This window comes from Ahaetulla prasina, chromosome 4 (genome assembly GCF_028640845.1).
Source record: "Ahaetulla prasina isolate Xishuangbanna chromosome 4, ASM2864084v1, whole genome shotgun sequence".
In the NCBI taxonomy this organism is placed as follows: Eukaryota; Metazoa; Chordata; class Lepidosauria; order Squamata; family Colubridae; genus Ahaetulla; species Ahaetulla prasina.
In genome coordinates, this window is record NC_080542.1 from 39,447,545 (window position 1) to 39,463,420 (window position 15,876).

Below are 15,876 nucleotides of genomic sequence, written 5' to 3' on the forward strand. Positions count from 1 at the left end.
GTGATGTCTCTGCTTTTTAGTACGCTGTCTAGAATTGCCATAGCTTTCCTCCCCAGGAGCAAGCGTCTTTTAATTTCTTGGTTGCAGTCCCCATCTGCGGTAATCTTGGAGCCCAGGAAAATAAAATCTGTCACTACCTCCATTTCTTCACCATCCATCTGCCAGGAATTGAAAGGGATGGATGCCATGATTTTAGTTTTCTTAATGTTGAGTTTCAAGCCAACTTTTGCACTTTCCTCCTTCACCTGCATCAAGAGACTCTTTAGTTCCTCTTCGCTTTCTGCCATTAGAGTGGTATCATCTGCATATCTGAGGTTGTTGATATTTCTTCCAGCAATCTTAATTCCAATTTTTGATTCATCTAGCCCCGCCTTTCTCATGATGTGTTCTGCATATAAGTTAAATAGGCAGGGTGATAGTATACAGCCTTGCTGGACTCCTTTCCCAATTTTGAACCAATCAGTGGTTCCGTGTCCAGTTCTCACTGTGGCTTCTTGACCTGCATACAGGTTTCTCAAGAGACAAATAAGATGGTCTGGTACTCCCATCTCTTTAAGAACTTGCCACAATTTGTTGTAATCCACACAATCAAAGGCTTTAGCATAGTCAATGAAGCAGAAGTAGATGTTTTTCTGGAACTCCCTAGCTTTCTCCATGATCCAGCGTATGTTGGCAATTTGATCTCTAGTTCCTCTGCCTCTACGAAATCCTGCCTGTACTTCTGGTAGTTCTCGATCCACATATTGCTGGAGCCTAGCTTGTAGGATTTTAAGCATAACCTTACTAGCATGTGAAATGAGTGCAATGGTGCGATAGTTTTCAAACTTATTGTCCTTTAAAAGGGACAGTGGCCATTGCAAGTAAGATCGCTAATCCTTGGTCTCATGTCATTCAAATTCATGGAAAACCATTGTCCTTTGGTATCTTCATCAAGAGCATACATGAGCAATTGCCCATCCTTTCCTTATCTGGAGAGGTTCCATGGAACCAATCTACCAAACTGGTTCCTTGGTCATTGTCATGGTCATCAGCTCTGCAAAAGCTATTTTCAGTTTGTCAAATCTCTCCTGGAAGTCCCCAGAATTCACCTTTTTCTAAAAAAAAAGTTTTTTATTAAATAAATAAAAACATTGAACACAGTGTGACATTTCCATACATATTTTTACATAACAACAAATACGGTTACTATTTATCATAGATTACTACTCTGATCTTATAAACATATCCCTTGTCCTCATTTGTATATTTGTCTAAATATTGTCCATTTTCATTCTACAAACCCTAAATCTTTTCCGCTTTAATTCCTTTTCCTCCTTTCCAACCAGTGATACAGTTTGTTCCAGATTTCGTAGTATTCTGTCTCACCCTTATTTTTGAGTTCTAGTGTCAGCCTGTCCATTTCTGCGCAGACCAAGATTTTCTTTATTATTTCTTCTTCCGTGTGTGTGTGTGGTTCCTTCATTTTTCCAGTATTGTGCATAAACCAATATTGCTGCTGTTATGACATGCAGCATTAAGTATATCAATCCTTTGCCATATTTCTCTTCTGTTATTCCTAGTAGAAATAATTTTGGTTTCAGATCTATGTTTTGTTCCAGCGTCTCTTCCAACCATGTCTTTATCTTTATCTATCACATGTGGTGGTTATGTACAAAAGCCCAGAATTCACCTTTTTCATTACCCAGCAACATATTTTAGGAATGGCCTAAGCAGAGTTTGAATGGGTTTAAACGAAATTCTCCCCTATTGTACATTGGTGAAGTCTAGAAAGACTCTGGAAAGAGTGCAGAGAAGAGCAACGAAGATGATTAGGGGACTGGAGGCTAAAACATATGAAGAACGGTTGAAGGAACTGGGTATGCCCAGTTTAATGAAAAGGACTAGGGGAGACATGATAGCAGTGTTCCAATATCTCAGGGGTTGCCACAAAGAAGAGGGAGTCAAACTATTCTCCAAAGCACCTGAGAGTAGAACAAGAAGCAATGGGTGGAAACTAATCAAGGAGAGAAGCAACTTAGAACTAAGGATAAATTCCCTGACAGTTAGAACAATTAATAAGTGAAATAACTTGCCTCCAGAAGTTGTAAATGCTCCAACACTGGAAGTTTTTAAGAAGAAGTTGGATAACCATTTGTCTGAAGTGGTGTAGGGTTTCCTGCTTAAGCAGGGGGTTGGACTAGAAGACTTCCAAGGTTCCTTCCAACTTTGTTATTATATATATTAACTCCCGTATGGTATTCTAGGCCTGTTTTCTTGAATGATTCTGTTTGGAGTCCTTACATAAAAGTAAATTTATAAATTTTCAATTTGCTCCCTTCCTTACCAAATTCCACAAAGAGATATCTGTAATGAAAGAGCTGTATAAATAACAGACTTTCTAATTCCCCCATTGTGTTAGGAGAATGTGAAATGAGTGTACTAATTGCAGCATCCCTTCTTGCTACATGAACCCTGCCATGCTTGTTTGTGTCTTGCAGAATTTAGAAATCTGACTTCTTTGACTCTAAATTGCCCTTGAATTTGGCTCATTTCCATATTTGAAGTAGTTCTTTGTGGATGAGGTGCATGAAAAAAATCATAGGGCTTTCTTAGAACTCAAAGCAGAGAGACTAATGTGACATGAGTGCAGAGATAAGATGTATAACTTCACTCCAGCCTTGTTGACAAGTGATCTTCTTATAGAAACAAAAATGCAATGGATTGTATTGCAGATGGAGCCGCGGAATCTTGCCTTGGTATTTGGTCCCACGCTAGTTCGAACATCGGAGGATAACATGACTGACATGGTGACACATATGCCTGATCGCTATAAAATCGTGGAGACCCTCATACAACACGTAAGGAGCAAGTGGGGGATCTAAGTAGTGAACAATTTAGAGGGGTCTGATTCTATATATATCAATAATTATGCATATGAGTTGTTTTTAAAATTGTCTTCAGAAATCCTTGCTTGGTGTTGTCATTAAATGTAACATCAAATGAATCCCAAGTATTTGTTGGTAAGATGCTCAATCTGGGGACGATTGTTCTATAGAGAGAATGGGGAATGTGTGATCTGCTAGATATTACTGAATGACAGGTACTAGCAGCAGTATTTGTAATTCAGGATCATATGGGGAATCATACTTTCCCCTTTGCTGTTTTAAATAAATTAAGGGCAGTAATAATACTAAAGTCGAAGGAAAACAAAATAATAAGGCCCTTTATTAGAATATTAATTCTGCTAATTAGTACCACCCAGTTCTTTATTTAATAGTGTGCAAATCCTTCACCTTGAATTGTAGTGTTCAATTACAGGATTGATTGCAAATAGTTCAAAGGATCTCTATTTTTAGATAATTTAAAAAAACCTTTCTATTGTTTTATTAGAGTTGTAAAGATATATTTCAGTAATCCCCAGTGATCATTAGCGCAGAAGAAGGGAATTTATTTACTATGCCTTTATGATCATGCTCTTCATAAATAGTATATGGTATTTATATGCAGTCTATTTCTTCAGAAGGTTATGTTGGTGTACACCATTCTTTTCTCTCACTTCCTCTTTTTATCCTTACACCAATCTTGTTTAATATAGTGGACTGAGAAAAAAATGTTTGGTTCCAAATTACTCAATTAACGTTATAGCTAAATAGAGATTTCAGCTTCGATTTTCTTGGTCTTGGCCCAGCTTTCATTATAGCTGGAAAGAGCCAATCATGCTCTAGTTTTGTATCTCCTCATTCTTTAGGCATGCCCAAATTCTTTCAAAAGAGTTGGTAACTTTCTCATTCAGAAGTTCAACGAATGGTTCTGTATAAGGCTTTTTGTTTTAAAATGTTCAATTTAATTTCAGTAAGCAGTGAACTTGTGCCAACATGGCAGGTGCTTTTTGGATTATCTAGTGTGCCACATTAGCATGTAAAATATGATCAATTCTAAATGAACAGAAGCAGAAGACCAGAGAAAGTATCAAGTGCTTACCTCAAAAATGTTGGGGTATTTATAAGATGTATCAGTTGACTTTAAGACGCATATTTATAATTTAGGGCAGTAATCATGTATGACTTCACACAATGATTCAGAGCATATAAATTATATTGAATTAGCTTTGAACATTAAGTCAGCGGTGGAATGAATGCACAAATCTTACAACAGACTGTAAAGTTTATTTGAATTTGAAACTAAAGCTAACTTCCTTTTTCTGGGGGGAAATAAGCATCAGTGTTGAGTGTAAGAGGGGGGGAGAGAGTACCTACTGGCAAATGTTTATAGAATTACAAATATATTCACCTCAAACCCTGAAAGCCATTTTGCAGAGAAAACATTTCTAGTTTCTGAGAATTTTATCTTAAAAATATTGTAGTAGACAGGCAGCCTTCCCAGAGAGATAGCATTTTTATAGGCAATTCTGGGTTCAATTAGAACAGAACAGAACAGAACAGAACAGAATAGAATAGAATAGAATAGAATAGAATAGAATTTTTATTGGCCAAGTGTGATTGGACATACAAGGAATTTGTCTTAGTTCATATGCTCTCAGTGTACATAAAAAAAATACCTTCATCAAGGTACAACACTTACAACACTTAATGATAGTCATAGGGTACAAATTTAACATTTAATGATACAACACTTAATGATAGTCATAGACTACAAATAAGCAATCAGGAAACAGTATCAGTATAAATCGTAAGGATACAAGCAACAAAGTTACAGTCATAAGTGGAAGGAGATGGGTGATGGGAACGATGAGAAGATTAATAGTAGTGCAGACTTAGTAAATAGTTTGACAGTGTTGAGGGAATTATTTGTTTAGCAGAGTTATGGCATTCAGGAAAAAAACTGTTCTTATGTCTAGTTGTTCTGGTGTGCAGTTGTTGTGACTCCAGCCCCCGAACCTGGCCCCATGCCCGGAAGTGACTTGGAGCCAGGCCTGCTGCCAGAAAGTGACTTGGACAGTGAGGGGGAAGGGCCATCAGGACTTACCTCGGGAGCACCGGCTTGCCTGGCTCAGCTCCAGGAGCCAGAAACAGGCCAGGTGGAAGAGATAACGAGGCCTCCATCCCCTGATTCTCCCCCCCCCCAGCCACGCCTGCAGACCCAGCTGACGGCAATCAGGCTTGGTTTCATAGGCAGGAGAGGAGGGAACAACAGAAGCAAGGGTGGGGCAGGCTTAGGAAGTGTTGAGTCATGGAGCCACACCCCACAGGATATAAAAGGCAGCCAGAGCTGCTGTGTCTCTTTGTAACAGGCAAATCCACTGATTGACCAGAGCTGAAGTTTGTGACTCACCAGCGTTGTGGAAGATAACGAAGGCTCTTGGCAGACGCTGGTTCTTTTGTTGCCAGAGCTGATAGTGCCGGCTAATTAAGCCATCATTCAGACGGAGGCAGAGGAGGACAGAACAGCACTGCTCTATAGCGTCGTTTTGAGGATAAGAGTTGAAACAGTTTATGTCCAGCATGCGAGGGGTCTATAAATATTTCCACACCCCTCTTTTTGACTTGTGCAGTATACAGGTCCTCAATGGAAGGCAGGTTGGTAGCAATTGTTTTTTCTGCAATTCTAATTATCCTCTGAAGTCTGTGTCTGTCTTGTTGAGTTGCAGAACCAAACCAGACAGTTATAGAGGTGCAGATGACAGACTCAATAATTCCTCTATAGAACTGGATCAGCAGCTCCTTGGGCAGTTTCAGCTTTCTGAGTTGGCGCAGAAAGAACATTCTTTGTTGTCCTTTTCTGATGACATTTTTGATGTTAGCTGTCCATTTTAGATCTTGCGATATGGTAGAACCTAGAAAATTGAAGGTCTCTTGTTGATACTGTGTTGTCTAGTATTGTGAGAGGTGGAAGTATGGAAGGGTTTCTCCTAAAGTCTATCACCATTTCTACAGTTTTCAGTGTGTCAGTTCCAGTTTGTTCTGGTCGCACCACGAGGCTAGTCGTTCAACCTCCTGTCTGTATGCGGATTCATCATTGTCAATGAGACCGATCACTGTTGTGTCATTTGCAAACTTCAATAGTTTGACAGCTGGATCATTGGAGATGCAGTCATTGGTATACAGAGAGAAGAGAAGTGGGGAGAGCATACAGCCTTGGGGGGGCCCTGTACTAATTGTATAGGTATCTGATGTGATTCTGCTTAACTTCACCTGCTACTTCCTGTTTGTTAGGAAGCTTGTCATCCACTTACAAATCTGCTGAGGTACCTGTAGCTGGTTTAGCTTAGTTAGAAGAGTGTCTGGAATGATGGTATTAAATGCTGAACTAAAGTCTACAAAGAGGACCCTTGCATAGGTCTTTGGAGATTCAAGATGTTATAGGATGTAATAAGCTATATGTCCCTCATGAATAGTTAAAAGCTAGAAATAAAATCTGGTTCACAGCCCAACATTTGTAATCACCCTGCTGTGATTTCCTTTAACATTGTGTTCTATATATACAGTATATGCTTCATTTTATTTGGTTCTCTGATTTCTCCTTTGTTTTTTCCCCCACAGTCAGACTGGTTTTTCAGTGACAAGGAAGAAAAAGGTGAAAAGGTAAGTGACTAAAAAGGAGGCAATGCTCAGTTTATAGCTGACTGCTGATTTCTCAGGATATAGAGGAATGCAAGAAGAGAAATGTCTCTTATTCATGACATGTAGGTGCTTTCTTCTGAACTTTGTGCGTTGTTGACAATCCATTAATAAAAGAAGACAAGGACTGTAACCACTTTTACAGAGGCAGCATCCTTAAGGACAGTTTAGTCTCTCAAATTGTATTTTGTTTCCAACTCTTGTCTTCAAACACTTGCATTGACACAGACACATATATGTATCTGTCTATTATGTTTTCAAGTCAAACTGTCTTTGCAGAATGCTGTCTATACCTGTGGAGGAGCAAACCCTCTAATTTTTAATCAAAATACTATAAAAAATGTGATACACAAGGATAAACTATAAACATATGTCCAAAACACAATATCCGATTTATAGACTAATAGAGTATTGTTCATATTCCCTTCTTTGCTCCATCAACCCGTCAGTTGCGCTATTTTGGTTTATGAGTTTATTGTTATTAGATCTTTATCTCATCCTTGAAAAAACAACAACAACAACAACGTTCACTCAAAACAAGTAATATACCTCCTATCTCCTATTTGCCCCACAGTAACAGCCCAAGGAGGTGCTGAGAGACAGCAACTGACCCAAAGTCACCCAGCCACCCCAAATAACTTTCATGCCTAAGAGAGGCCTAGCACCTACAGTCTCCTGATTTCTAGGTCATCACTTTCACCAACTAATTGCCTCTCATTTCAGCACTTTTCTGAAATATTGTTAATTTGTTTCAGAAAAGTCTTGAGAAATCAATCACCAGCATGCTAGAAATCTTTCAAAGAGCAATAGGTGATATTATTTCAGTTGCACCTTATGGTCCTCTATCACGCCTATGGTGTTTCACTGGTCAAATTTATTGCAGCTTCCATGTATTGATATTTGTTGATGTTAATGCTGGCAGCAAGTGGCCATAACTGCCCAAGCTGTTGGAGTTGCTAGCTGGGTTGACAGTTGAAACCCCTAGACTGTTGGTCATGGGGGATTTCAACTTGCCATCAACTGGTACGGCATCCTCGATCGCTCGGGAGTTCATGGCTTCCATGACGGCCATGGACCTGACTCAATTAATTGATGGCCCTACTCACATTGGGGGAGGCACCCTAGACTTGGTTTTTATCTCTGGCCAGTGGTTGAATGATCTGATTTTAAAAGATTTAGTTATCGACCCTTTGTCATGGTCAGATCATTTTCTCCTTTGTCTGGACTTTCAGACCGCTATCCACCGCCGCAGGGAGATGGAACAAAGGCGTTGGTTCCGTCCCAGGCACCTGATGGACCCTGAGAGGTTCCTGACGGAGCTTGGGCCGCTTCCCGAGAATCTGGCCCACGGCACGACTGAAAAACTAGTCGCGGCCTGGGAACAGGCCGCGGCTGGAGCTTTGGACCGTGTCGTGCCTTTGCGGCCTCTGACCTGGCGTCGGTCTCAACCAGCTCCTTGGTTCTCCAAGGAGCTGAGGAAGATGAAACGCCGGAGAAGACGCCTAGAGAGTGTCTGGAGATCCAGCCATTCTGAGGCTGACCGGACACTAGTTAGGTCCTATAGCAGGACCTATCTAGTGGCACTGAGGGATGCGAAACGTGCCTACGTTTCCTCCCTCATTGCGTCGGCAGATAACCGCCCGGCCGCCCTGTTTCGGGTGACCCGTTCTCTCCTTCAACAGGAGGGGCGGGAGGACCCCCTACAAGGGCGTGCCGAGGAGTTTAATGGTTATCTATACGATAAAATCGTTCAGCTTCGGGACAGATTGGATCAAAATTGGGTAGATCCAGACGAGAGTTCCGAGACCCGTCTTGTTGAGGTGGTTTGGGATAATTTTGACCCTGTGACTCCCGAGGACATGGACAGGTTGCTGGGTAGGCTGAATGCCACCACATGTTTACTGGATCCGTGCCCCTCCTGGTTAGTACTGGCTACACAGGAGGTGACACGAGGCTGGCTCCGGGGGATTGCAAATGCTTCTTTGCGGGAGGGGGTCTTTCCTGCTGCCTTGAAAGAGGCGGTGGTGAGACCCCTCCTCAAGAAGCCTTCCCTGGATCCAGCTGTTTTAGGGAATTACCGGCCAGTCTCCAATCTTCGCTTTACGGCGAAGGTTGTAGAGAGTGTGGTGGTATGTCAGCTACCCCAGTACCTGGATGAAGCTGTCTATCTAGACCCGTTCCAGTCCGGCTTTCGGCCCGGATATAGTACGGAGACAGCTTTGGTCGCGCTGGTGGATGATCTCTGGAGGGCCAGCGATAGGGGTTATTCCTCTGCCCTGGTCCTATTAGACCTCTCAGCGGCTTTTGATACCATCGACCATGATATCCTGCTGCGCCGGTTGGAGGGGTTGGGAATGGGAGGCACTGTTTATCGGTGGTTCTCCTCCTACCTCTCTGACCGGACGCAGACGGTGTTGACAGGGGGGCAGAGATCGACTCCAACGCGCCTCATGTGTGGGGTGCTGCAGGGATCGATTCTCTCACCCCTCCTGTTCAACATCTATATGAAGCCGCTGGGTGAGATCATCAGTGGCTTTGGGGTGAGATACCAACTGTACGCTGATGATACCCAGCTGTACTTTTCCACCCTGGGCCACCCCAGCGAAGCTGTCGAAGTGCTGTCCCGGTGTTTGGAAGCCGTACGGGTCTGGATGGGGAGGAACAGGCTCAAACTTAATCCCTCCAAGACGGAGTGGCTGTGGATGCCGGCACCTCGGTACAGTCAGCTGCAGATGCAGCTGTCTATCGGGGGCGAGTTGTTGGCCCCGATGGAGAAGGTACGCAACTTGGGCGTGCTCCTGGATGGTTGGTTGTCCTTTGAAGATCATTTGGCGACCGTCTCCAGGAGAGCTTTTTATCAGGTTCGCCTGATCCACCAGTTGCGTCCCTTCCTGGACCGGGATGCCCTATGCACGGTCACTCATGCTCTCGTTACTTCTCGTCTCGACTACTGCAATGCTCTCTACATGGGGCTCCCCTTGAAGAGCACCCGGAGACTTCAACTAGTCCAGAATGCGGCTGCGCGGGTTATTGAGGGAGCGGTTCGGAGCTCCCACGTAACACCTATCCTGCGCAGACTGCACTGGCTATCTGTCGTATTCTGGGTGCGCTTCAAGGTATTGGTTACCACCTTTAAAGCGGTCCATGGCTTAGGACCGGGCTACTTACGGGACCGCCTACTGCCGGCCTCTATCTCCCAGCGTCCGGTGCGTTCCCACAGAGAGGGACTCCTCAGGGTGCCGTCAGCCAAACAATGTTCGACTGGCGGCCCCCAGGGGGAGGGCCTTCTCTGTGGGGGCTCCTACCCTGTGGAACGAGCTTCCCCCCCGGGCTGCGACAACTACCTGACCTTAGGACCTTTCGCCATGAATTTAAAACCTATTTATTCCATATGGCTGGACTGGCCTGATTTTAAATTTTAAATTTTAATTTGTGGGTTTTAAATTGTGGTAATTTGTATGGGGTGTAATGTTATTTTAAATTTCTGGCATACTTGAATCAGTTTTTTAAGGGTTGTTTTAATTATGGTGTATGTTTCTGTTTGTATTTTATTTGCCTGTTCACCACCCTGAGTCCTTCGGGAGAAGGGCGGTATACAAATTAAAACATTATTATTATTATTATTATTATAACTGACAGGATGCAAAAAAGTTTACAGACAAAAAAAAAGGTTTACGGAATGCTATTATGCCAAACTAAATGAAACAATAAAGAAATTGTCCAAACAAACTCCCTTTGTAATGGAAGTAGTTTAGACCTATAATTGGCTCAATAGTCACAGGATGAAGAATACAGAATTTGGCCCTCTTTTCCATTTTAAATCAATCTATAGTTTAAACTTTTTTTTCTTCTAAGTACATATGTATCCATTTCACAGACCCCTATAGATGAACAAGAGGCCCAGTCAATGCCAAATATTGAATACCTTCTACCCAACATTGGAAGAACAGCAGCATCAGGAGATGCTTCAGGTAAGCAAACTGAAAGTTTTGACTGAATGAGATCTCCTGATTTCCCATAGTTCCAAACTTTTTCTACTTTTGAATCAAACATTCAGTCCAACAGTTCCCCATGAATATATATGAATATGACTTTCTTTACTGCATAGAGGTTCTTTTAATCCAGTGTTTCTTAAGCGTGGCAACTTTAAGATGTATGGATTGCAATTCTCAGAATTTCTCAGCCAGTTATGGATTAATCTGAGGCAAATGTGTAAAAAAAAAAGAGATACACTGGCAGCTTCTGAAACATTGGATTCTAGAGAGTTTCATGGTGGTAACAACTAGGAATGCCTCCCCTCCGTGCTTTCTCTGGTGCTTTGCCAGTTAGATTGTTAGCAGCAAAAGTAATAATGTGATATTTAGAATTTAGGCATATATGGCCATTTCATTCTAGTTTATACCCATGCTAGTGGTGAAGTAGTATTTGCGTTGCTAGAAAAGAAACCAACATTTAGAGTTAGATCTCTTATATTCTATCTATGGTTGCTAATGCTGATGAGCATATTTCTGATTAATAGTGATGTTTTTGTCCTCTACTAGTTATAGCTGCCTTTAACTTTTCTGCTGTCTTTCTTTTCTTTTCTCTCTTTATCTTGTGTCTCCTCCTCCTTCCAACTCCAGCGGATCTGCCGGAGCTCTAGAGCTGGTACAGTGTGGTTGTGCTCTGATGTTCATGCACTAATTCCATTGGGTGATTATGAGAGATGGGGAAAGGCAGAACTTTAGATTTTCATGTTGATTTGAAAAAACACAGGTGGCATTTGCCATAATGTAAAGATTAGGGCGTGGTTTTGCCTTCCAATTATTTTCCTTCCTGTTTAAAATTATTTTCCTTCCTGTTTGAAATCAGGGAGCTTCTTAAAGTCAACCAGTAGAAATTCCCATTTCAAGCAGCTGGATATGAAAGGGTGACAAATGAGATATCAATCAATTTAAAGCAAATGCTTTTGGGGATTTCTAAGTAGTTTTTTTTTAATGGGGGAGCAATAGTTTGATTTATTGAATTTGCTACTATACAGGGTTGGGTTTTTTTAACCATTTGTAACCCTTCTTTATTTTCCCACTATTTTTAAAATCTTTTTTTTTAATTACCATACGGTAATTAAAGGTAATTAATTAAATTAATAGGTTTGGGAAGAATAAAAATGTTAATTCTTATCTTTGGCAGCATTAGTAACATATAAATCATATGTCTAGTGCCTTAACATGACTATTATTGTGTCACAGAGTACTTTTACATTTTTGTTAGATAATTTCTAATATTCTAATTTCTATTTTCATTTTCTCTTTTTCCTTTTATTATAGTATAAATAACTTGAGTAGTAAAGTATTAAAACATGTAGGTTATTTTTTTAAAAACAATAACTAAAAATGATTATACTAAGTATATTTACAGTAACACTTTAAGGCTGCAATATAATACTCGCTAGGAGTAAGTTGTCACTGTGGTTTATTATTTAATGAGTAGATATTAAATTATAAGAAAAACTGAGCACCGTAAAGTAAAATAATACTTTACTCATAAATTCTAAAAGTTCTCAGTAAAGTGGTTTGGATAAATTCTTATTATGGGATGTCCCCCCCACCCCCAAATGTGCTGAAGGACATTCTTCACCTTTTTGCCTTTTTGCTTGGCTAATCTAATTTTAAACTGAGATTTGAGCTTGATGTACAATTTGATGAAGTGTCCTATGTGGCTTGAGAGCCTGTAATATATTTTCCACCCACAAATATCAAAATTCAAGTAAAGCTTTTATCTCAAAGTGCCATTTCCTTCAGAGGCAGTGCTTCTTTAAGCTCTGGGTGTTGAGTCAGTGTGATTGTTTTGCCTTTTCTCTCTCTTGTGATTGCCAGCCACTAATTCCACATGAATGTTGCAGTAAAACCTGCAAAGAAGTAGGCCTTATGGGAGACATCCATTAATTTGTCCATTGGTTTCATTGTTTGCTGACATTGCTGTGGCAAATATATGTGTGTATTTGTGTGGGGAGGCTTGTTCAGAAAAAAATATTCAAACCACCGGCTTGATGATGTGCTTATTTTATGAAAAGACCACTTTTCATAAATTCTATTAATTCTGACATGTTTCTTGTGATTTCTTCAGCTGGGATAGGAACCATTTTCATTGGCTAAAAGCCCCTTTTCAAACTGATCTTTGAGAAAGCCATAAAGGAAATCTAATTTAGTGACTAATATCACTGAAAGGGTGAGAACAGAATTTTAAAATTAGTTTTCCATTTGTACGGAGGGTGGTGTGAATTTTTATTTTTTTAAAAATGCTCATTGGAGCTTAACATACCTGTCTTAGTTCTTGATTGGTGAAAACCATGAGAAATTGTGCCATTGATATCAACAGCTCACTGTCATGGTATGGTGGTTTGAAGGCTGCAAAGAATAGAGTGGTGGCTGCTTACAGCCTACGGATTTCAAAGCTGTTTACTTCTGACTTTAGTTTGACAGCTTCTTCTCCCCATCCTCCCCACACCTTGCATTTGTTCCTTGGTTGCTTTCTTTGGTTGTCTGGCTTGGCTGTTGACAGTGCTTAAAATGAAGAGCATAGGAGAAGACTACCTGATATGATTATATCGGCATTGGGCAGTTGCTACTCTGTTCCTAATGTTCCCAATGTCTATTAGTAGTTAGCTTTAGGAGAGCTCCCTGAAGCAACTTAATTTGCCAGAGAAGCAATTTATTCAAATTCTTTCTCCTATCTGCATATGGTTGTTTGAAATTCAAGGTATAGAATTTGAACAATGACAGCTATCCCCAAAGACTTATGAGAGCCTCCCAAGATCTGAATACATAAAAATAATCTGAAGCCTTCTTAAAGGGCTTTTATCATGCTTGCTCTTCTTTTGATTTGTCTGATCTTTGTGTGTTATTGTTTTGTAAATATATGCATATATGTATTAATGCTCTGAAATTATTTAAGGCAATATTAAAATTGTGTATGTAAACTCACTCACCCAATTCCTCTGTGCCCCTCTGTGAAGGAGTTGGGCAGTTAATAAGTTTAATAGATAGATTTATAAATGAATGAAGCCTGCACACTCTAAAATACCAAGAAGAAGAAGAGGAGGAAGAGGAGGAGGGGGGGAGGAAAAGGAGGAGGAGGAGGAGGAGAAGAGGAAGAGGGAGAAGGAGAAGGAGACGGAGAAGGAGAAGGAGAAGATTGAAAAGGATCCTATACGTATTTGCTTTCTAACACATCTTTCTTGGCATAGCATTTAAAGAGGAGCCTTCCAGGCTGATCTGAAAGTACAGATAAAAGTCCTGAAATTGAGCATTGGTAACACTGAAACAATATATCTCGAAAGAGGTTCCTTGTAAATCCTCTGGAATCCTGAAACCATTTAAAATGTCACGTTAGTAGCTTACATCACATTACCAAAACCTCATGATACTTCAGTTTTGTGGGAGTTAGGACAGACTCTGTACTGAGCCCCAAATGTTGTCTAGAAACAGCAAAGTATTGCTGTGATGTGAAGAACTTCTAGTTTCAGTTAAAGCCCCATAATGTCATTGTAAATAACTGAAGTTTCTGGACCCTTCACAAATATAACCTCACATATAACACATTGTAATAATCCAAAAATAAAGGGTGTAAGTTGAAGTATCTTTAGCAGTTCAAGCATTATTCCTTGGAACAATTTTTGAGTTATAACCTAGCCCCATTAAGTTTTACTTCAATTGTGCTAAGTAATTAATATCTCTCTTTAGAACTGATCGCATAATTTCCTTTGGAATCCAAATCAGTTCCTCTTTCTCCTCTTCCTCCTCCTTTTTGGCGAAAGTGGTAGAGATGAGAAATTAAAACTTAAAATAATTAAGCTCTTCTCCATACCTCCATGGAAAATGTGCTACAGTCTCTCTAAATGTTTCAGGCTATATTTATAGTTCATCTAGCCCAGGGGTGTCCAAACTTGGTCCCTTTAAGACTTGTGGACTTCAACTCCCAGAGTCCCTCAGCCAGCAAAGCTGGCTGAGGAACTCTGGGAGTTGAAGTCCACAAGTCTTAAAGGGACCAAGTTTGGACACCTCTGATCTAGCCAAACTGAGTAAGGAATTACACATCTCCAGCATGAGTGTTGCTTTTTGAGATGAAATGTTGACACTTTTAATAGAATTAGTTGTGTGCCTATGCTTGTGTGAATGCATGTGTCTATGCAAATGTGTGCATGTACAACATCATGTATATATTTCTTATTCCTTTATGCCATCTGTCAAAAATGGTGCTTGGGTGGGGTGGGGGTGTTGGATTAGATGACCTACAAGGTCCCTTCCAACTCTGTTAATCTATTAAAGCTAATTTGGGGCTTCTATTGTTTAGGTCCCTACAGGAGATTGGTAATGATGACTGGTGATAGGACTCCCATTGATACTCATTTTTTGTGCTTTCTATACTAAATTTCATTGTCACTGTTCACAAATGTGTTGGTCATTTCCATTGCAGAAACTGTTATTCTGGCTGCTTCTCTTTCATTTGGTCATCCACAGCTGCATCATTTTGTTGAGCATTTCAAAAATGAAATGAAATGCATTTCGTGATTAATTTCAGAATACTTTCTGGCATATTTCTGGTTATTTTGGAGATCCTCCTTTCGTACAATTATTTAATAAAAACTTATCAAATAGCCGGGAAGAAAGATTTGCTTTCATGAAAAAGTTATTGAAAGATTAACTGATTTTGGAATACCTAATTGTGTATTTTATATACTTCTCAAATTGGGGGTATTCTCCTACAGGGTATGTCAAAGGGAATACTGTAGTCCTGAATATGTAATTAGTGACTGAATTATTAAAACAACAAAGGGAGCTGTATCAGTCTAAAACTTGTGGTTATAAATCCCTACCTACATCATGATATAGATATACCTGTAATTATTTTCTGTGGCCAGCACAATGAAGAGGCAGAAGACAGTATAGGAACCTGGTGTTATACACTGTTCCCTCCATTTTTCATGCTGATGTTTTAGCTGAAAAAAATCATTGGGCAACCTGCTTATTTGGCCTTGTTGATCCTTTGATTGTATGCCATCAAGTCAATATCGAATCTTAGTGATCACATAGATTTTCTCCAGGATCACTTATCTTTGCAATCATTAAGCCCTTCAATTTGCTAATCTTGCACAGTTCTATTTTTAACTCTCCTCTTTTTGTGTATTAATCCCTGCAGATTCAACTAATAGTGGATCAGCTAAATCAAAGGTAAGATCTCCTCTGGATTATTTTTGTCTTTGAGAAAGGTTGGGATGAGAAAAAGATGGTTAATAAGCACAAGGCCCTTAAACGCCCCAAATTGGAAGTAAAGAGTTTGT

General features: G+C 40.3%; 1 protein-coding gene across 9 annotated transcripts in view; it reads left to right on the forward strand.

Annotated features, from left to right (window-relative positions):
- The window catches only part of ARHGAP23 (Rho GTPase activating protein 23), a 223,291-nt gene that overhangs the window by 199,842 nt on the left and 7,573 nt on the right, over positions 1–15,876 (forward strand). For all 9 annotated transcript variants that reach the window (XR_009154779.1, XM_058179571.1, XM_058179570.1 and 6 more), the window contains 4 exons: positions 2,712–2,837; positions 6,480–6,521; positions 10,435–10,528; positions 15,735–15,766. Coding sequence is in view for 8 of the 9 variants with exons in the window: in XM_058179571.1 (XP_058035554.1) it covers positions 2,712–2,837; positions 6,480–6,521; positions 10,435–10,528; positions 15,735–15,766 (294 nt within the window). In the remaining variant the exon portion in view is untranslated. The remainder of the gene's footprint in view (positions 1–2,711; positions 2,838–6,479; positions 6,522–10,434; positions 10,529–15,734; positions 15,767–15,876) is intronic.